At 42.1% G+C, this 22,681-nt stretch overlaps 3 protein-coding genes across 3 annotated transcripts; 2 read left to right on the top strand and 1 right to left on the bottom strand.

The window, feature by feature from the left end:
* Positions 1 to 10,157: 10,157 nt before the first annotated feature.
* Obp83g (Odorant-binding protein 83g) lies at positions 10,158 to 10,830 on the top strand. Its single transcript, XM_017083161.4, has 2 exons — positions 10,158 to 10,312; positions 10,375 to 10,830. The coding sequence occupies exons 1-2, from the start codon at positions 10,259 to 10,261 to the stop codon at positions 10,753 to 10,755; spliced, it is 435 nt and encodes a 144-aa protein (XP_016938650.1). The 5' UTR covers positions 10,158 to 10,258; the 3' UTR covers positions 10,756 to 10,830.
* A 1,407-nt stretch (positions 10,831 to 12,237) lies between these two features.
* Positions 12,238 to 14,089, top strand: Obp83ef (Odorant-binding protein 83ef). The gene is made up of 2 exons (XM_017083160.4): positions 12,238 to 12,392; positions 13,264 to 14,089. Exons 1-2 carry the CDS (start codon positions 12,342 to 12,344, stop codon positions 13,951 to 13,953), a joined length of 741 nt encoding a protein of 246 aa, XP_016938649.4. The 5' UTR covers positions 12,238 to 12,341; the 3' UTR covers positions 13,954 to 14,089.
* Obp83cd (Odorant-binding protein 83cd) lies at positions 14,046 to 15,370 on the bottom strand. The gene is made up of 3 exons (XM_017082388.4): positions 15,228 to 15,370; positions 14,838 to 15,164; positions 14,046 to 14,465 (listed from the first exon to the last, which is right to left on the bottom strand). Exons 1-3 carry the CDS (start codon positions 15,276 to 15,278, stop codon positions 14,118 to 14,120), a joined length of 726 nt encoding a protein of 241 aa, XP_016937877.4. The 5' UTR covers positions 15,279 to 15,370; the 3' UTR covers positions 14,046 to 14,117.
* Between the last annotated feature and the right edge of the window lie 7,311 nt (positions 15,371 to 22,681).

Here is a 22,681-nt window from a genome sequence, read left to right as displayed (position 1 = left end):
AATACTTTGACCTACAAGAAATCTCTTTCTGTGCACAAACGCTCCCCCCGAGGTGCATTGAACTTTCGGCTGAGTGGAAAAACTGTCATTGCACACACAGACCGACAATGAAATTGCAGCCGTACTCTGCACTCTCCACCGCAATCCCATATGAACTGGAACCGAAAACTCAAAGCCCCGAGCCAAAACCCAATCGAAATCCCATCCCAGCCAAGCCATCGATGCTTTGGCCCGCTGACCTTTTTCCACACATTGCGATTGCTAATGGCGGAGCCACCGAAATCCAGCGAGTTGGCCAGCCCCGAACTCACAACCGGCAATTCATGCTACCGGTTTTAGTTTATTGACTACTGGCAACATCAGAAACAGCAGCAACAACAGTTGCAGCTACGCCAGCAACATCATCAGCAGCAGCAGCAACAACGGGAACGGCAACAATGTGTCAAATGACTTTTGCTGGCCCGGCTTCTTAAATATGGTCATGGCGGCATTTAGTTTGCTGCGACTAGAAATTTTCACTTATGCTCGGCACGTTTTGCCTATTTTCCCTATTTGGGTAGCTGGAAATTTTAATTTTGATTTCGAGTGCGGGGCTCTGGGCATCCCTTTTCCGACGGGTTCCCATTTTCTCTTTTTGCCTAGACTGTGCGACACGCATGGGGTAAGCACTTTGGCTAGAATTGTATTTCCAAAAAAATACCTAGATAAATGGGGGCAAGATTGATATAAGTCAAAGCACTTAAAGTTGCTTACGTTTTAGAAGAACATTTAAGGTATAGAATTTGAAAACGATAAAATAAACTGAATACTGGTTGATAACATTTTACAAATAATATAACACTTAAAAAATAGTTTCGAATCTAATAAAAAGATTACAAAATTTAAAATTATAAGGACTGTCAGTCAGTTGAAACCTATCTTTGTGCTTGTTATTGATCTTTATTTTATATTACTTATTTTATTTTATTAACATATATTTTTTAGTGGTATTTGCTATCATTTTTTTGCACTGCAAAACAGATATTTGAGGATCCCCAAAGAATACCCTACCTGAGGTTCAGATTCACAATTTCGTGAATTTTTCGTGAATGCGTGGACTTGACAGCCAACTCACTCATGCATTCAGAAGTCATTCGCTCAGCAGCTGTCAGCTGTGGGATCGTCGGTTGGGTTCCTCGGATTGAATAATATCAGATGGGATATCCCCAGCAAATTCTTTCTCCCCCGTCGTTGGCTCTCACGATTGACTCGAGATGGTGCCTTCTGGCCGGGCTTCGGCGGGTCGTTTCTGCCTTTCGCCCTTCCATTTCGACGGGGCCTGAACTTTTGGAAGGCATTTGGAAGCATGGCTAAGTGCAAGCACGCCTCTTATTTATTTAGTGCTTAAAATACCATAACATTTGCGGGATTATATAATCGAACCTGTCGCCGCCGCTGCTCGCATGCACATCACGCAAATCAAGTCAAACCGAAATCCGAAAAAAATTCGCAATACGCTTTCTTCTGAGCTGAAATGAATCGAAACGAACCGAACCGAAATGAAATGAACCTTTCAGAGCGCGTATCGCTGCTTGTGATGCTTTCTGCCGCTGCCGTTGATTATTCAACAATTTTTATTGAAAGGTAAACAGGCGCTCACCGGAGTAGGAGCTGTAATCACAAGAAAGCCATGTGCGAAATGTCAAATGCAGGCGAACGAGAGGCAGTACATGACATCGACATTAACGTCACGGCGCCAACATCGGCTGATATATCTCACTGCCATTCACTTGCCGGCACAGCACTACATTACTGCATACATGCACTCTCTCTGCGCGAATGCCAATCGGTTGGGCTGGAAAATAAAATTAGCATAATGACAATATAATAAACAAAGGCAAAGGCTTCGTCAGCACTGCAAACCGCAAATGATCGCTAGCCGGGCTGGCCAGCCCATCCAGAACTGCGGAATGGCAGGATGGCATCCGGAAGTGCGGCTTTGGCATCCCGCCCCACATCTAATTGGTAAAGGTTCCCAGTCCATGGTCACCGACCCCTTGCGCGAGTGCCTACACGAGGCCAAACGGGGTAAAATAACAACATTTGTATACCACCAACCTAGAAAATATATTTCAAATTTGGTAATAAAGCATGGGGTAATAAATAAGTCTTCTATGCAAAGATGCACACTTGCGAAATTTTTATGTTATGTTCATGATTAGTATTTTTTAATAAACATTTCAAAGTGGTATTATAAGCTAACGTGGGATATACAATGTATTTTTAATGTTAAACAAGCCTAGGCCTTCTTTTTGGATTTAATATATCAATTTAAAAGTGGTTGAGATATGCCACTTTTTCTGTAAAATAAAACTAGTAAGTAATTATGGAAAAATAAGCCAGTGTCATAAAAACCTTTACCAAATAATTTCAGTATTTTACATACCTATCTAAGAAACTCATGCGTAAGTATTCGTGGAAGTTTCAATATTAAATTATTTAATCTTCCTTATAATAGACTGAAAATTTTAAGAAATATGTAATAAAAAATGCGTTTTCAATAACAACTTCTTGACATGAATAATTTTTTCCCCATGCAGTATTATTCATTCAGTGGCTCTCGTATTTTTGCGCAGTGCACTTGCCAATTGCGCGGGTGTTAACTGTTAATGTGCAGTTGGTTATTATGCAGGACCGAAGCCAAAAATCGTGTCAATGCATTGAACGCAGCTCTTTGGGTTGATAACCTCTGCTGAATGAATCGAGTGTGGAAGACCCAGCCCCTGCCCCCTCCCTCGAATTTGTCGATTCCATTGACGAACTGGGTCACCATGTGGCCGCCGAGTTGGCTGGCTGGCGGCATTTTGGCCTTATTGGGCAAGCCGGGCTAGCGGGAGTTGGCCACCAGCAAAACCGTTAATAGAAATGCATTAAAATCAAAGCGTTTTGGCGTTTGTTCCAATTCTGAGAGCATGCCGCACATTAGTCCCGAGTAATGGCCGCCTGCAAATCACGCCACGAATCACAATTTATCAAGAAAACGTCACGTAATTACCAGTCGACGCCAACTACGAGATACATTGACAGTTGTCGGATACACGCGGCGCAGACTTCTTTCTTTCCGAATTCCCAGCAGCTGTCTGCCTCCGCCGGCAGATGCGTTTGATTTGTGTGCTCCATCCCGCCTCTCAGAACCGAAAGCCAAAACCCAGAGCCCAAAGCCATTGCCTCGTCTTCCACAGATTTTGTGGCTTCATTGTGCTGTGTCTTATTTTGTATTCCAATCACAAAAGGCGTTGTCAAAGCGGCGACGACGGCGACGCCAAGAGTTGTTGCCAGTCCTCCAAGCGAAAACAGTTTCTGACACAAAGTGTAGGAGCCCCAGAAGCCAAGAACCGATCGACACGTCACTCTCCACGGAGTTTTCGACTCGAAAGTGGGCCCGGGGAGCCCGGCAGGAAGTTCAAGAATGGAATAGCAGCTGCTCCTCCATTTGTGGATGGGAGTGCTGCATTAGAAATTGCCCAGACTTGTAGCTACGCAAATAGCATCAAGCCTACCATCTCAATATTTTGAAAAAAACCCACATAAATTCTTATGGAACTATTAGTAATATGACCTCTTAAATTTCTCACATTGCCTCTTTAATGGATAAATTGTGTAAAAGAAAATATTGCATTTAAATGATTGTTCACCGAATTTACTGAGACTATTAAGTCTAAGAAGAGTATTTAATAAAAAAAAATATTTAAAGGCTAGAAGGAACTAGAAAACTAAAAGAATTGTTATGACTAGACGTCGGGTCGCATTTTGATGGTTAAAATGTTTTCATTATATCAAGCAGTCATTAAAAATAGTACAACTATTTTGACATTTCAAACCATAACAAATTATAAGCACTATAAAAGGGATTTATTTTTCATCACAATATTGACTTTCCAATTTTGTAAGCTTTTTGGTTTGATCTAACCATTTTATCATTAAATATTCCGAAGCTTTTAACTTCGTAAATGTTTTCTCTCTCTGCATAGTCAGATAGTCATCATTAGGCGTGTGTAAAAACCTTAATGAGCCTTCGCTCCCCAAGCCGCCTCTATAAATAGTTTCCCAAGATGAACATGCCGAAGATAAAGCCGATTGTTGCCAGATGAAAGCCAAGTACCCAAAGGTTGTTCTCAGAATTTGTGCCTTGTACGCCGGCAAACTGAAGATTGGCGTTGGTAATACCCTCTGCGATAAGTTAAAAACCCATTACACTTATGCAACGTTTCGCATTTTCATTGACTTTCGATGGCATGACAGGACAGAAATCGGGCATAAAAATAAGAGTTTTGCCTGCTGCGTATTTGTGTGTATTACGGGGGCTTGCGCTAAACCTTTTCAAATATCTGCCGCTTAATTGCCCATTTAAATTAATATAAATTTCAATTTATGCACACGCACAGGCCGCCGAAATGCAAAACACAATGCGCATACCACATGTGGGCCCCCAGCAACGCCTCCTCAGCGATTCAGCGTTTCAGACACGCGAAGCGTGAAAGAAATGCTCGAATAAAGAAAAAGAAACACACACACCAGATCAGCGCTTATAATACGCATCAAAACGAAATAAAATCGCATTTTTTGTGATTGATTGAGGCATGAGTAATGAAAAATTGAACGTGCAACAGACGCAGACGGGCGGCATGGTTAGCGATATGTGTTCCATGTCTGTATGACTCTGATTTTATGCGCTACATTACCTTTGATTTCGATTCATAACAAATCAGGCAGCAATTTACCTAAGAGAAGCGAAATAATAAATGGAAATGGATGCGAGAAGCGTGAAAAATATTTAATAAAACTGAATTAGCCCTGTGCACACAGCTGGAAATCTCTGGGCAAATTGCGATGACGATGAGGAGTCTCAGACTAAACAAGAGTTACGGGCCATATTAAAATGTCATCGTGTCATTGGTTCAGGACGTTTGAAGGGTGTGGAGAATCGAGAGTCGGGGACTGGGGACTGGGGACTGGGGCCTGGGAGTTGGTTGTCCTATGTCCGAGGACGGGAGAACAAAGTCCGGGGACAGCAGCTAACGACGACATGATGAAGCGTAAACAAACATGTCCAACTGGCAGACAGGCGGCGGACAAACACTGGCCAAAAGTAAAACAAAATGAAATTTTATTTTGCATTGGAAATGATTGCTGTGACTCACATGCCTTGGATTTTTATTTGTGTTCGGAATGTTTTGCGAAAGTGCCAGCAGCATTTTTAGCCAGAGTCCATTTGCTAAACGCCCCTTTCGGTCGCCCCTTTGTTATGTTCCAGCCAACTAGGAGTAGTTTTATTTTTGCCCCGTTCTGTGTGATTTTTGCCCTGCCCCGAAAAGTTGCAGCAGAGAAGCTGGCCCCGAAAAACCGAAAACTCTCCGGGGGCACAGACACACACGTGGCCTGACTTTCAGCTGCATTCGGAATCGCAATCCGGAATCGGAGATGGAGATGGAGATGGAGTCCCAGGGACCTGGGTTCCAAGTAGATGACCCGCATGAAAATGCTGGCCCTGGCATATTTTTATGCCGCAAGCATGCAGGACAAATGGCTGAAATTTTTGCAGCTCCTGATGATGACGAGGACCGAGGGGCGGGGAGAGGGCGGGGAGGGGCGGCAAGGACAGCGGCGGCTGCAGTTAGTTTTCGACATGTGTACGTGGCCCGCCATCAGCAGTAGTCTGGTCCTGGCAAAAAAGTCACTGCTCCGTCGCCGCCCTTCCCTCACATAGTTTCTTGTGCTCACACAGTTGCATACACTCGGAAAAATTGTAACAATCTTTTGTGTATTTTGAATTGTTAACTAGTTTTCCCTGGAATTAGAAATATGCTTATGGTAGAGTTACACAGCCGACTTCTTGATTAGCTATGGCTCATTTTATATCTAGCCTAAAATTTTCTCTAAAGATACTAGGAGGATATTATCGAAGACATTAGGTCCCATTTCTCAATGCCATGTTTACCTTTGACATTTTTGTGCAAATTAAGTTTATCAATAGAATACAATAAAACAATTTAACTTAATGTTAACTATTTCTAACAGACAACCCACTTATTCCATATCATAACAGTCCTAAGTAGTTTCCTTTATTAAAATATAAATACACCGAATATAAAATCGTCATCAGTATGCCCCTATGTAGGTGTCAATGTGATACGATCTGATAAGAAAGTCATCAAACTGACCATAATATAGGATAGCTTTGACACTAATGAAATGAACTTGTATCATAGCAAAACAGTATTTTAAAAACTATTTTTAAGCCCCGTAAAATACAAAGGAAGTTCCAAAACGTCTATTGGAAATTGGACAATGGTTTTTTATTAACACTTTCCAGATAAATCCCTTTTTTCTCCAAGTGCATCCTAGACGCTTCCGTGTCTAGTTCGTGAGGGGACAAGCCCAGGATGGGAATGTATATGTGTATGTGGGGAGAAATTGAACAAGTCGTTTGTCGGCCGCCCTAGGAATTTATGTGAGCAGGGAGCGCGTTGCTCGAGTTGAAAATTAAACATTGCGTATACGCCTAGGTGCATAATAATTCATGCCGGAGAGGAGGCTGCCACTGCTTGCCAGGCGACTGCAGGCGAAATTGTGTGTAAAATGTTTTAATATGAGCTCATAATATACGAGCCACCGACAGGACGGCCTGGCAGCGGGGCAGCCAAAGTGAGTGGACACCGCAGCTCAATTTGTGATTTATGGGCACTGGCCCTGCTTGGGGAGCAAGAATTGGGATTGGACCCCTGCCCCCCGGTTATTGGACGAGCGTATTGCTTGCAAGTGTTGTTCTTTCTGCTGCACTTCGGGCCAAAGGCCATGAAATTTTATTGTTTAGTTTGCTGGCCGGCCAAGGCATGCGATATGCCTAAAAATGGCTGCCAGCCGGATATCCTGTGGCGCACAGCCGGCAATTGAATTTACATTTGGTCGTACTCGGCCGGAGAAAACACAGAAACACAAAAACACTCAGAGCATCGGGCGCTTTTTGCTACTAACTTTTTGGCATTTGTTTTCGTTGCCCTGTTGTTTCTGTGTCTTTTTTTAATTGAGCTGGAAGTTGTTTGTGCTCTCGAGGACACCCTGGGATAACAATAATAAAATTCTACGATGTTTACTCGCTGGCCAGCGAGGCGTAGCTCCTGAATGCTTTAAAGCCAAGAGCCGCAGCTCCCACTTTCCGATCGAATGGGCCAAATTCAATCAGGAACTGACCTAATTATAATCTGCGTAAATCCTACACACAAAACACACCGCAGCTCTGATTTTGGTTGCCCTGTTTTTTCCAGTAGGCTCTGTTTAGTAGTTGGTTTCCATTACCGAACTGGCCAGCTCATGTGGTTTTCAACTTTTTCAGCATTTGAGCTGAAAAATCAATTATGCCCTGACTGGTATTTAATTAAATATTGTTGGCATTTTTTTGTTTACTGCATATTAACGCAATTATTGATGGGGGAAGGCGCGGGCTTAGGCATTTTATGTGTATTCAATATTTTTTGCAGGCCAGCAAAAAATTCCACGCCCGCGGCAGGTGGTGAAAAAGGACGCGAATGGAATGGTGATCGGTCCTGGGCGAAATGCAATTGTGAAGCGTTTTGCAAATATTTTAGCACTTTTAAATAAATACATGGCGGCGGGGCAGCTGCACTTTGGTGCAATTTATGGCAGCAAAAGTTAAAACGAAAACCAAGCCAAAAAATGGCATTCACGTTAGACGTGGGGAAAACTGTCGACTGGGAATGGCAGGCCCCGTAAAACTGCCGTGTGTCGACGTTTCCAAAAATTCAAATATTTATTTTAAATTTTTGCTCTGCACAAACATTTCCGTTTTGTTTTTTATTTCCCGGGAGGCGACTGCTTCTGGCTTCCGGTCAATTTCGATAGTAGTAACTGGCATGTAAACGGGAGCTAAGCTTAAATAATGGTGTTCAAATAGAATGCATCCATCATTTAATACCCCCAATTCATATACGAAACTTGGTTGCGAAATTACATCAGAAAATGTTAGAGGTAATTCGTATATATTATCAGCACAGACCTTTGCGTTTCGCTGATAGCATGATATATGTTGCGTTTTAAATTTATTATCTGACCAGTCATCTTCAGGCTACGACTGAATTTTGCCCAATTATTTGATTAAATTGCCAGATTGCTTTCACATATTGGCAATATCGGTTTACACTTGCGATAATCTCATGTAAAGACGTGGGCCAAGGTTATGCCCTCAGGAGCCCTTTACTTTTGTTTCGACCAACACGCAGGCCGCACTTAAAGAAATGCCCTGCAAAAATGTTAAATGCTTGTTGAACAAACATTTTTGTTTCTTTTAAATTAAGAAATCGTTCTTTTTTTTTTAAATATGTTTTAGCCAAGCTCACATAAATCAATTACAAATTATAGGCATTTAATAAAAAGTTGATTAAGCTCAAATTTGGTTTTTGGTAATACAAAAGAAAAAAGAGGCTGCAATGTTCTGAAAAATAAAAAATAATATTATCTAAAATCAATTTTAAGTTGGATTTCTTTGAGTGCATCCTGTTGCCCAGCATATCCCTCCTGGATGGGTTCAAGAGCCCACACCAATGTCATTGACATGCCGCGAAAGTAAAAGCCAAACAAAACGGTCGTCGCTCGAGGGCCACGATGGGCCAGGATGTTTGGCTGAGTGGGCAGATGGAGCCGGATCGCCATATTCCGACCTGGCCAAAAGGCCCTTTTGCAATCTGGGCAATATTCCACAATATTCCACGAACTGCCGTTAATTACACAAATGCAAAAGTCTGTTGAGCGGCCAAATTGGTCGGTAATAAATAAATTCAATTGAATAATTTATTTAATTTATTTTCGGGGCTGCCGGCGCGTGACACAAAAAAGCAGTAAACAAAGTGTTTTTTTTTTTTGAGTTCGGCCCCTTCTGTGTGTGGCAGGTGAGCAAATAAATGTGTGAAAAAAATTTGTCCGGGATGCGGAAGTGTGCTGCAAGCTGACATCGAGGTGTTAGAATTTGGTGCAGCGCAAAAAAGGCGATGTGAACGAAAACAACAAATGGCAAACGGGCCCAAGCACATTTTTCAGAGCCACACAAATGTGTGGCACAGGCCGAGTGAATTTGTGGAACGAAAACAAATCGTTTAATTGGCCCAAGCAAAACGTAACCATTATACGGCCGCGCCGTTGCCGATTATATAACCGGCCATATCCCAGCTCAGCCCAACAACGATGCTGTCGACTGTCGACGGCGACTTCGACTGCGACTGCGACTGCGGGCAAACCAGTTTTGCAGTGGCCAGTTTCCCTCTGCTTCACTTAGCTCCGCCGATCTGTTTTCTTCGTTTTTTAAGAGCAAACTGACGCAAGGGTGCCACACCACCATCCACACCACAAGAGCCAACCACCAAGCGACACCGCCGCACCACCGACCTGAGCAAACCACTCAGCAACGGGTTTGGTGTGTTAGCACAGTGGACCTTGGCTAAGACAGCTGGCTGAATTCCGACTGAAAAGGGCTCTTAAGATGTACTAGTAACCAGAAACTAACATGCCCAAAGCGGGGTTTATTATTTAAAATTATTTTTTTATTTATTAATAAGATTAAAAATTATTTTTGACATTTTAAGCTTCCCTACTTAAATATTCCCGATCGGTCATAAATCACTTCGCAGATTGTATCAATTAAATTAATCAAGCCGTTTACCCATGCTAAACTAAAAGTAGGTCTTTAACTTTAAATTTTCAAAATTGTTTTCTAGAACCTATGGATCTTTGTGTTTATTAAATATAAATATTGAGAAAGTTAAAAGTTAAGGTAAAATTATTAGCAATTTATAAAATAAAATATATTATTTAAATAATTAAGGTTAGTAAAACGTAAAAATACATTTAAGAGGTAAATACAGAACTTGTTTTGGTTCTGCAAATATGCAGTTTTGGTCTTTGATTTAACGAATTCTTACCAAGTTTAAAATGAACCAAAAAAAATTAGTTAAGAAATTCTAAAATTATAAATTTCTGTTAATGTCTAGTATTATTGAAGGTTAATATATTGTATTTCAAATATGCCCACTTCAAGTACCGTGCTTTAGCCCTGGCTTCACTGTGCCAACTCCGGTCCGCAATCTGGTCCGACCCGAGAAATTCGTGTGGGCCATCGAGCGAGAGCATATAAGATAATGGAAAATCTTGGCGCGACTTAGTCGCTTAACCCGTTGGCACATTCGCACTTGAGCCCTCGTCCGAGCCAGAAATGCAGTCCCACACGCTCCTGATCGCAGCCGTTGCCACGTTGCTGGTGGCCCAGGTCAGTGCCCAGTGGTTGCCCTTGCTGATGGAGGCGTCACCTTACCCCTCCTCACTTTGCAGACGGCGGCCAAGTTCCAGCTGAAGAACCACGACGACGCCGAGAAGGCCTTCGAGGAGTGCCGCGAGGACTTCTACGTGCCGGAGGACATCTACGAGAAGTACCTGAACTACGAGTTCCCCGCCCACCGGCGCACCAGCTGCTTCGTGAAGTGCTTCCTGGAGAAGCTCGAGCTCTTCTCGGAGAAGAAGGGCTTCGACGAGAGGGCCATGATCTCCCAGTTCACGTCCAAGAGCAGCAAGGACCTGTCCACGGTGCAGCACGGCCTGGAGAAGTGCATCGATCACAACGAGGCCGAGTCCGACATCTGCACCTGGGCCAACCGCGTCTTCTCCTGCTGGCTGCCCATCAACCGCCACGTGGTGCGCAAGGTCTTCGCCTAATTAAAATGTGATATAATCCCCCCACTGTACATCCCGAGGAATCCTCTAGAAATAAACATTTTTAGTTTCAGAAAACCCTTTATTTAATTTGGGATTATAAAATTACAATTACTGTTTAAATAAATTTTTTTATTTAAACATTAGAAACTGTTTCCATAAAATAAACATCTGAAGTTTTTAGAAATATATTCTTTCTATTTGAGCTGAAAGCCATGGCTAAAATCCCATTATTTTGCTTATAGCTTTTCATGAATAAATATAAGTAAATAATAAAATTTAAATTATTAATAAGCAAAAATATTTTATAATTTGAACATTTACAACCACTCCCAATTAAACGTAAATAGACTCCTTTAAATTAAAGTATTGTTTAATATTTATATCCTTTAATCGTAGAGTAAAAGGGTATACTAGTTTCGTCGGAAAGTATGTAACAGGCAGAAGGAAACGTTTCCGACCCCATAAAGTATACATATTCTTGATCACTAGCCGAGTCGATCTAGCCATGTCCGTCTGTCCGTCCGTCCGGATGAACGCTGAGATCTCGAAACTATAAAAGCTAGGCTATTGGGATTTTGCATGCAGATACCTGAGCTTCTTACGCAGCGCAAGTTTGTCTCAGCAGAGTGCGACTCCCACTTTAACGCCCACAAACTTCAAGAAATCGTAGATATGAACGCGGATATCCCGGAAACTATGAAAGATGGAGAATTGGGATTTCAGATTTAGATTCCGTAGCCTTGGACGCAGAGCAAGTTTGTAACGCGAATATGCCACGCCCACTCTAACGCCTACAAATCGCACAATTCTGCGGTGCCCACAATTTTCAAGCTAGATATAAAATGTTAACTGAAATGTATTAGTCCCGTCTATACCAATCGATTGATCTTTGCCACGCTCACTCTAACGCCCATAACGCTTAAATCTGTATACCGCCCACATAACCATATATTGAGATCGCGGGTAGGTCCCTTTAGCTGAGTAACGGGTATCAGATAATCGAGGTACCCGACTTAAGCGTTCTTCTTTGTTCTTTATATATTTCCAAAAGATAGTGATGCTGATCCATAATGGATACTTTTTAGGGCCAGAAACGTTTCCTTCACTGCGTTCTGGCTAAAATCGTAATATCCTCTGCAAGGTTCTAAAGTATTCATAACACAAGCCAATAAAATCTAGGTATTGTAGTACTTGTTTCGTATATTTTTAGCAGATCACGAGTAACCAATTTTACTAATTGCATAGCAAACAAGGTTTCATAACCTCCCAAGCTTAGACTGAGTTGTTTGTTATATTTTTTCCCCTCTGAGTCAGCTTTCTAAAATCCAAGTCGGGCTACATTCCGAAGTATGCAGTCCGAGTAGAACTGACCTAGACCAAGGCGATCGGGCCACGCGCTATTGATTCCATTCTGTGCATCCACATCCACTCTCCGGCGGATGAACTTCTGGAATTCGTTGAACCCGCCGGCGTAATCTCGACTCGCTGATAACCTCCACTCCGCTGCATCGCCGCCAGCTGATCGTTGACTTCGCCCGGGCGGATGTTTTCGACGCTAGTTCAGTTTGTGCATTGCCCGCGGAGAGATGAGTGCCCCGTGGATAATTTTACTCAGTCTGTTCCTGATCTCCAGCCAGGTGAGGGACTCTGAATGCATCAATTCTCAGTAGTAGTGCTAATATTTGTGTCTCCAGTTCATTAGATATTAGTAAAGAACAAAATCTGTCGTTAAGTGACAGAACTATCCACAGGGCATTAGGTAGTCGGCTTTATTTATGAATATCAATTGATGCTTAAAGCTTTATATAGTGGCAAACAAACCTTAACGAAACTTAGATAATAGTATTGCATCAAAGTTTTTAAAATTTAACATTTTTAAAAGCTTGGAATGATTTACAACTGAAATAATAATTATTCTCTAAAATATCATTACAATAAATTAAGCGTTTCTTTAGACAAACACGCTTATCATTTGAACACTTTATTTCTGCCCCCAGTGAGCACTCTATTAAAGAGATTATTTCAATTGAAATTAGCTTCCGGATTTTCAAGAGACATTTCAATAAGGAATGTGACAGTAACTCACTGTGAGAATTTACTTTTTATGGAAATCTTGCATACATGCTGGATATAAAATATTTAACTGATCGTAAACATGTTTACCACTTCTACACTCAAAAAAGTGTTCGCACTGAAATTTAAAATTCCGAGTCAGTGGTGATAACATTTTATTCTTTAGGAAAAAATGTCTTGTTTTATTTTTGAACTTATTGGATGTATTTTAATACATCATGGCAAACGAGAGAAAAGTGTCTACACCCCTATAACTTCAGTAAATGCAGTTGAGTACTTTATTTAAAATATATTTTTTTGCAAGTAATACAATTTTCTAATTTTTTGAAAAATCCCCATTCCGTGACAATTTCTGAAATTCGGGGCAAATACTTGATGCAGTGTAAACTTTATTTTTCTTGCATGATCTCTGCTAATAAGACATCTTCTTTATAGGTACTGGCTGATCTCTCTGGCGATGCCCAGACGCTGGAGAAGTGCCTGCGGGAGCTGAGTTCGCCGGAGAAGATCGCCGGCGACCTCCAGAAGCTGGAGCGGTATCCGTCGTGGACGCGGGAGGAGCTGCCCTGCCTGATGCGCTGCTTGGCCAGGGGGAAGGGCTGGTTTGACAGCGAGGCCAACAAGTGGAAGCTGAAGCGGCTGACCGACGACCTGGGCGCAGATGTGTACAACTACTGCCGATTCGAGCTGAGGAGGATGTCCTCCGACGGCTGCACTTTCGCCTACCGGGGACTCAGGTGCCTCAAGCAGGCCGAGATGCATGCGGGCACCAGCTTGAGCACCCTGCTCCAGTGTTCCCGCCAGCTGAACGCCACCAACGTGGAGCTGCTGCAGTACAGTAAGCTGAAGGCCAAGGAGCCCATCCCGTGCCTCTTCCAGTGCTTCGCCGATGCCATGGCCTTCTACGATTCCGCCGGCAACTGGCGCCTGGCCAACTGGCAGCAGGCATTCGGTCCCTCCGAAAACGAGGACCTGTCGGTCGGGGCGGACTACAGTGGCTGCCGCCTAAGTGAGAAGCAGCGGCAGGAGGCGCCCAACAAGTGCTCCTGGATGTACCAGGAGTACAAGTGCTGGGAGCGAGTAAATGGAAACCAGCTGGTGGAGGAGACAAAGGCGCAGTCTTGAGACCTCAAAGGTATTAGTGTTCTAGGATCACAACTAAAACGGCACTCGTCAAGCCAAAAAGTACTACTTTTAAACACACAACATTTAATTAATTGGAGAAATATTTGAAAACAATTAAATTTATTTAAACAACCGATTGTTGTATTTTTAAAAGAGACGATCATTTAGGCGGCCAGGGCGTGGCAGGTGAACTGTTTGTAGTAGGTGGCACACCGGTCCTTGCCGCGTTGCAGGTGGCAGGACCTGATGACGGCTCCCTTGGCTGGAACGCCGAGGTGCTGCCTCATGGCCCCCACTTTCCAGAGCCGCGTTTTCTGATCGAAGAGGTGCAGTTTGTCCAGGAAGCACCGGGTGTAGCAGGGAATCGGTTCGATGACGGGATAGTCGCCGTAGGCAGCGAAGCTCTTCCACTTGGCCTGGTCCACGTCCTGCAGGCACTCCTTCATCGCGGTTTTGGCGGACTGGGAGATGTTGGCCATGTTGTCGATCACCGTGAAGGGGTGGTTCTCCAACTGCAAAGAATCAGCGCAGGTGATTATAACAATTCTTGTACTTCAGCACATATATAAATTAAAGCATACATAAATTCTGTATACTGTAGCTCTAAAGTAAATTTAACTGATTTTTAAAATAGTGTTTTCAATTTGGGGTTGTTTTAGCTATTTGTCATTGTTCATAAAACCGTGGTGGTCAAGACAACAAAAACCTATCCTTATTGTTGGTAGGACTTATTTATGTATATATATCTTTGAAATATTTTTGTTTTTTTTCCCTTTAATGGTATATTGAAACATAAATTCTAGACACTGATACAGTTTTGAGATTTCTTAAATGAAACCTTCTTGGAGGTCGATGGACTGGCTTATCGTCTACTGTCTACTCACGTTGGTGATGCAGTGGAAGCCCTCATAGGCATGTTGACAGCTACTCAGCTCGGATTCGGGCAGCTCCAATTTCTTCTGGCAAGCATTGTATACGGGTTCTCCAAAGACTTTCACAACCGCATCCTTATCGAAACCAGTACTGTTATTGTAGAAGTCAAACATGTCAGCCAAGTAGCACCGCGTGAAACAGGGAATCTCCTCGTAGTCCACCGACCAATCCTTAAATCTTCCGAGACGTTCGGCAGTCTCCGGAGTGAGTCCACCGTAGTTCAGAATGCACTTGTCGATGATATCGCTCTCGTTTGGCAGTAAGGCCAGGCTTTTTCTCTATCGATTATATTATACATTGAACTACATTTCAAACTTCATGGACGGACACTTTATGCTCACCACGGAAAGCCATAGACATATGGCGACTAATATTCCACTCCTCTTTTGCATGGCTCAACAATTCTTAAATTGTATAGTACTTTCTTACGCGTTCTTTGCTTGATTAAATACTGAAGCTCACGCGAAATCATAGACCACCTCGCTGCCATTAGAGTGAACACTTAAAAAAACATACTTATTGTATAGTCGAAATATAACGATTAGTTAATAATTGCGCGGAACAAATTTAAAATATTTGGACTGTTTTGCCAAAAACTAGAAATTTATCCGAAATTATTTTATTGAAAAATAAGTAGAGCAATAGTTTTTAGTTAAACGAATTTATTTGTCTGTGCTTAAGTTGCAGTTAGCTGACTAATAAGCAATTGACTCTTCGCCTCATTTGTTTGAAGGAAAGGCAAATATTATATGCGTACCTATATGTACATATATATTTTCGACTTGTAAAAACGCATTGCAAAACGTGACTTGATTTTAGAAAACATATACCAATTCATTTACAATATGCTCTCTGAGTCATTTTTTCGTATTTCCTCGTTGAGAAATACTTTTTCTAGTGTGCTCCCCTCATTAATGATAACCCCATTTCGTCTACCTCAAGTTCAAACTACAACCCGCTGATAAGAGCGCCCTAATCAAGGCGGCTTGGTCAAGTTTCGGACCGGATTGCGCAAAGAACCTCAGAGGGGATTACGCAACGGTCCGTGGATCGCAGATCGATGGCGATGGGCCAGCTGCCCAGTTGCATTTTTATTGATCAACACCTGCCAACGGGGCCACACAAAGCAGTCACTGGGCTTGTGGACTGTGCTGCTATTGAATGCCGTTAATTGATTTGGTGTTTTTGTTTTGGCATTTTGCCCGGCCGCTTGTCGGGCTTTTAAAAATGTCTTTTCTGGTCGGCCGCCTTGTAAAGGAGCGACATCGTCCCACTTTACGCGTTTTTGAGCAACCGGATTCGGGTTTTGGGTACCGGGCTCTGCCAGTGAGCAAAACATGTTTAACAAAACACGTCGCATCATCCCAGTCCGATGAAGAGATCTTCATCGACGCAATTGCAAGTGGGCAAAACAGCAAATAACTCCGAAGTGGTTCTGCCAGATCGGCCAAACCGTCAACAAAAACAACCGCGCTGCTTTTTACTTCCACGAATTCAAGATACAGGGAAAAAAATGCTATAAGCTGAGAACTATCTATTTTTTTGAAGCAGCTTAGCTGAGTAATCTAAAAAGATTTCGAGACTTTTCCACAATAGACATTTTTATACCCGTTACTCGTAGAGTAAAAGGGTATACTAGATTCGTCGGAAAGTATGTAACAGGCAGAAGGAAGCGTTTCCGACCCCATAAAGTATATATATTCTTGATCAGGATCACTAGCCGAGTCGATCTAGCCATGTCCGTCTGTCCGTCTGTCCGTCTGTCCGTCTGTCCGTCTGTCCGTCTGTCCGTCTGTCCGTCTGTCCGTCTGTCCGTATGAACGCTGAGATCTCGGAAACTATGAGAGTTACAATACTGGGATTAGGCACGCAGATTCCTGAGATTCCTGCGCAGCGCAAGTTTGTTTCAGTAGAGTGCCACGCCCACTCTAACGCCCACAAACCGCCCAAAACTGTGGCTCATACAGTTTTGATGCTAGATAGAAAATTTTAACTGAAATGTATTGTTCTCATCAATACCTATCGATTGACCCAAAAAAAAGTTTGCCACGCCCACTTTAACGCCCACAAACCGCGAAAACCTGTGTCGCCCACAATTTTCATGCTAGATAAAAAATTTTAACTGAAATGTATTGTTCTCATCAATACCTATCGATTGGTCCAAAAAAAAGTTTTCCAGGCCCACTTTACCGCCCACAAACCGCGAAAACCTGTGACGCCCACAATTTTCATGCTAGATAAACAAATTTAACTGAAATGTATTGGTCTTGTGAATACCTATCGATTGGTCCAAAAAAAAAATTTGCCACGCCCACTCTAACGCCCATAACGCTTAAATCTGTATACCGCCGGTAGGTGGCGCATTTTAATCTCGCTTTGCTACTTGCATATCCCTATTTAGCTGAGTAACGGGTATCTGATAGTCGAGGTACTCGACTATAGCGTTCTTCCTTGTTTATGTTCGATTTTAGTTTTGTTTTAATTTATTCAAGCTGAAATACAACTTGTTTTGAGTAAAGAAAATGTTATTTTGGCGATCGTAAAATCTTCATTGTATTGTACCGCAACCAAATTCTGGATCCGCCACTGATGAGAACTATCTATTATTTTAGAATTATGGTAGATGAGTAATCCATTTTGAATGCCCATTTTAAGTTTTGTTTTTAAAAAGATAAACTGAAATGTAAGTGGATTTGAGTAGTGTAAATCTAAAGTGTATTATTGCTAGGAAGTTTATTTTGTAAAAACAAAGATAATGATATTAATAAAATATCTAGAAAATATATTAGTCAAATTCCCATTATTTTGTTTTTGGAACACAATTTTATCCAAAAATTTATTTGACATTCTCTCATGGTTTCATTAGATAGATATATTCTGAACGATATGAAGCTAACCTAACTTTCTTATTTCACTGGAAACATTTAACTTTATCACCACCATGTTTTATGGGAAAAATTTGTTTCTGTGGACGTTTCCCTCACAATTTCTTCGCAATGACCTTGGCTCGTTTTCTTGCGTGTTTGGCCGTAAAATTATAAATCCAGTTTTCGATTTCCTCTCTTCTTTCACTCTCGCACAGTCACAATTTGAACAAATTTTCGTTGTATAGTTAATTGTTTTTTCCCCGCCGCCAGTTGTTGCCAAACGGCTTTCGGTGGGGCAACCGTGATGACAACGATGACGACACAGCACCACCGATCTTTAGTACCGAGATCAGCACCACCGGCGGCAGAAAACTGGACTGTCCGGTGGGGAATATGAAGATGAAGATGCGGTGCAGTGCGGCCTGACCTTTGGCAATTGGAAATGCAGCCGCCTGCAACTTTGGCAACACTCGGTGTGCGATTTCAAAACGAGCCCCGAGTCGGTGTTTAGCATTTTCATTGAGCCCAGCTTGGATTTGAATTGATTTTGAATAAATTGCTGGCAGGGCTGCGACCTGTCGCATTAATTCGGCTTTCTTCCCCGCCGAAGTCCGCTGAATTTATTGAGAAGCTGGATTTTAAAAGCGTCTCTTTTGTCTGCCAGATTTCAAGGTTATAACCCAGTTTCTGCCAGGGTGCGTTCGTTCGTTTTGCCTTGTCTTCTTTTTGGCAACAGTGTTTTATGGTGAGAAAGAAACCGAAAACCCAAACTGAAACTAAATCGAATTCGATCCGATTCGAATCGTGTTCGATACATTAACCGGCCTTTTGATAAAAACTGAGAGATGTTCGGGCGATAACAATGGGCTTGTCCTTGGCTCCGTTGGGAACTGAACTTGCCACTAAATGCAGGCCAGCTGCGTTTAATGACATTTACAAATTGGGCCTGGCAAATATAATTAAATATACATCAGGGTTGTGCAATTTTCGGCACATTCCGCATGCAAATCAAATCTCCACTTAACGGGGTTGCTTCTGCTTTTCAGCTTTTTGGGATTATTTGGATCCCGGTTTTCGAGGGGTGCCACGTGAAATGGCCATAATTAAAAATACATCTAGGCGGCATGTGGATTTTATGTGTGTCCAAGCTGGACTGAAAACCGTACCGCAGTCGAAATCGAAAGTGAGCTGGCGAAACATTGAAGGAGTCAACAACCTGTGCGTGTTTGCTGCCTTCAATTCGGTGCAAAACACCCAGCTCATTAACTCAGCATCTTAGGTGGGAATTAATTATGCAGATTTATTCATTGTGTTGCGATTTCAAGTGTGGTAAAATGCAGCCCGCGTAATGAAGGTGTGTGCTGCCAATGATGATGATGATGGGTTGATGGGTTTTTGGTCTTGGTACTTGGGTTTTTGGGTTTTGGGCGGTGGCCGTGCCCGATTTGGGAACACCCTAAAAGCTCTTCCAATCAACTTCAGTTTTTGATCTGACAAATTAATCTACGTCGAAATCACTTGGGCTTCCGCCCTAGGAGAAACATTAGCCGTGGAAGTAAGCACTTTTCAACGGATTTCGGTTTTGAAAGTGAATTTCACTGATCATTGACCTCGGACTGTGGTTGCGTGTAATCGGTCGAGACCGAGGCCTGCCACTTGGGGATTACATAAATCCGAAATTAGTTAATAAATGAAAACTGTAAGCTGTGAAATGAGAAATAAGAAATGCTATTGTTCGATATATTGAAATCATGGCGTTACGTTTCGATAAATCTCTTGGCCGCTGCAGTGTCGGCTGCAGTTTTCCACTGACCCGAGGCTTTTCAATCCCCATCTAGCCGGTCTCGCGGGGTTGGCCAATGAAATTGGCTTATGTAAAAACGCCGCCTTCAGCAGCCATAAACTTAGTGACATAAAAATTAACGGATGACAAGGTGAGCAAACACTCAAGACAATTGTCAGGCCTGCGAGCTGAGTTAACGTTTGCCAAATAATTATCTTGTTGCTAAAATGATGGATTAAGTGCAGGATGGTCAGCTATTTCATGGGTCCAGAGTTGAGGTCACCAATTACCGCTGATTAAACCTGATGACATGGCGTTTACACAAAGTAATTGCAGACATGTTCAATGTTTTTTCTAATGCACATTAACTTAATTATTACTCTTTCTCACTATATTTTAAAATAGAAGCCCAGGAACCCAAATAATTCACAAATATAATTGTTTTCAATACGTACACTTATTGGCCTCAAGCAACACATACCTTTGGTTTATTAAATCTTATTTAATATTTATTTTGTTATATATTACCCTGAAAAACGAAACTATTAGGACTTCTACTTACATTATAAAGAAAGATCCAAAAAGCATTCGTTTTTTTTTAATGCTAAAATGAATTTTGATAGTATAGACTCTATATGTCATAGGTTTGATTCCAGTTTTAGTAAAGTTGTTGCTTTTATTTAAACCAAATTGCTTTTACATATAGATGCATAATGGTATAGGTTGGGTGTGGCTATTTTTACTTTATTGCTTAAACGAAAATATAAAGTCAGCTTTGCGCTTTAGGATAACTAATTATATGTGAAGATTATAAAATATTTGTAATATACTTCCCATTTCTCTATAACAGTAGCTTATTCTAATGTGTACAATTCTTTACAAAAAAAACGGGGTTCTCTTCTCATAAATATAAGCTCAATCGTGTGAATTATTTTTCCCACTAATCTACATAGTTTTCCTTGGTCATATCTGGCCTAGACCTTGCCTCTAACCTAGTATCTCGGGCATTTGCATGTAGCCTTAGCCAGCCTTATTGATTTTATATATTCACTCCACCTTCGCAGGTGATATCGCAGTGACACCTAGCCTCCCAATGCAATTAACGGCCTAACTTTCCACCACACCCACCGAATTGGGTCGAACCGAGTTGGATTTCAATGAGGCAGGTTTGCAGGGGTACAAATGTTTATACAAATAGGCATAATTAAATGGAAACCGTTCTAACGGGTTGAGTGTGATTCGAAAGATTCCAGTCACGAACGCGACTTGACGACAAATTACCGTTTAACAAATGCACTTGCCAAATACCCAAGAACCCGCTTGGCCAAATAAGCCCGACTAAAAATAATCCACCGATCGCTGCTCACTCACAATCACTCAGGCTGGGGTATCTGTGAGCTCGAGTATCTGTGAGATACAAATGGCATGCACTTACCACGTGTTTAAGGGGGAAAAGGGGAAGGGAGTGTGTGGTTCAGGCCAAACAACTTTTCTTCCGCGTTGCACATGCGATCGCGATGGCGATGGCGTTTGCAGACTACATACTACGTACTGCAGACAGCTGAAAACAGAAAACAGACTTGAGACTGCAAACCGCACCCACCCACAAATGGCCTGCTAAAATCAACAATTAAAACCGTTCACAATCTCCCGCCTGCATCTGATGCAATTTTTGCATTTTTCAAATATCTTTTAATTTTGCGCTCGCAAATTACTATGATAGTCTTAACTGGACAGCAGACAGCAGAATTTCAAACCGCTCTGGCATAATTTGGCATTCAATTGGGTGGCTACGCCCCGTTGCAGAATTAAAAGACCCACGAATACAGCTGCACGGCAAACGAGTTTCTGAACCCTAAGAGAACCCGAAAAATCTAGGCTCCGGCTCCTGAAACAAAAGCAAGAAATAGCTAACTGGGCTATGAGTAACTATTTGAAACTGCTATTGAAAGCGAAAGCATAGCTGACAAGGTAGCTCGGTTTTTTGCTGCAGTTGATCCAGCAGTTGTTGTGGCTGCTGCTTTTGCACTTCTAAAACTGGTTCGCTGTCTGGACATGTAGGCAGCCAGTCGCAAGTCTTCTAGCCTCCACTTCAATAACACACGGGCCCAGCCAACTCGACTCACCCGAACTCGGCTGAACTCGAGCCCAACACAGGAAAAAATGTCCAAACAGAGTCTGTATTTACACTCTTTAGGTTTCAGCCAGTCATACGTGAAAACCTAGGGGTACTGAAATTTCTCTATACCGAACTTGGCTCGAAATCTTCATAACTCGAACTAGTTATATAAGCAACAGGAAGGAGATATTCATGTTTAATCAATATTTTTAAGCGATTTTCTAAAGGTCGTTCAAGCTTAACGCACTGAATAAAACCTGCATCATTTTAATTTTACTTAAAATTACTTAAATTATATAGCTAATAGCATCTTATTTACTGCAAGACCGTCATAAGTCAAAAAAGTCATTTGGAAGAAAACACGTTTTACCATTACCACAATGTCATTAGAAATTAATTCACCTACATATTATCCCAAAGCCGTTCTAAATCGTTTAAGGCATTTAAGTACGGAGCTAGTCCTATTTGTATCTTTACCACAATGTCATTAGAAATTAATTCACCTACATATTATCCCAAAGCCGTTCTAAATCGTTTAAGGCATTTAAGTACGGAGCTAGTCCTATTTGTATCTTTAATATTTGTTACTGAACCCAAATGCGATGAAAATGGTTTACTGCCTTTGTTCTTTGTGTTCAGTTAATTGGATTTTTCTACTATAGACTGCACCTTTTTCCTCAGTGCCCCCTGTTCGATTTGCCATCATCGTCAGCTGAAACTTTTCTGCAGCAGTCGCCGACTGTAATTTCATATTCTTCCTGCATTCCGAAACCTTGAATCACATTTCTTGCATTTAATTGCACACATTTTTTGCGATTTTTCTTCTTGCCACTCGAAGGCGCCGTCGAGTGGAGTGGCTGCCGTTGACCGCCGAGCTGGGTCAGTTTTAATAGCCGCAGCCGCAGCAACAACACACCGGGCCAATAGCAGCCGCAGCAAAAACAACTGGCTGGCCTACCTTTTACTGGCACGCACTGCATTCGAGATGACGGCCTGTTTTAAATGCCAGCCAGTTGAGTGACTATG

Source organism: Drosophila suzukii, chromosome 3 (assembly GCF_043229965.1).
Source record: "Drosophila suzukii chromosome 3, CBGP_Dsuzu_IsoJpt1.0, whole genome shotgun sequence".
NCBI lineage: Eukaryota > Metazoa > Arthropoda > Insecta > Diptera > Drosophilidae > Drosophila > Drosophila suzukii.
This window is presented reverse-complemented; position numbering and strand designations above follow the sequence as displayed.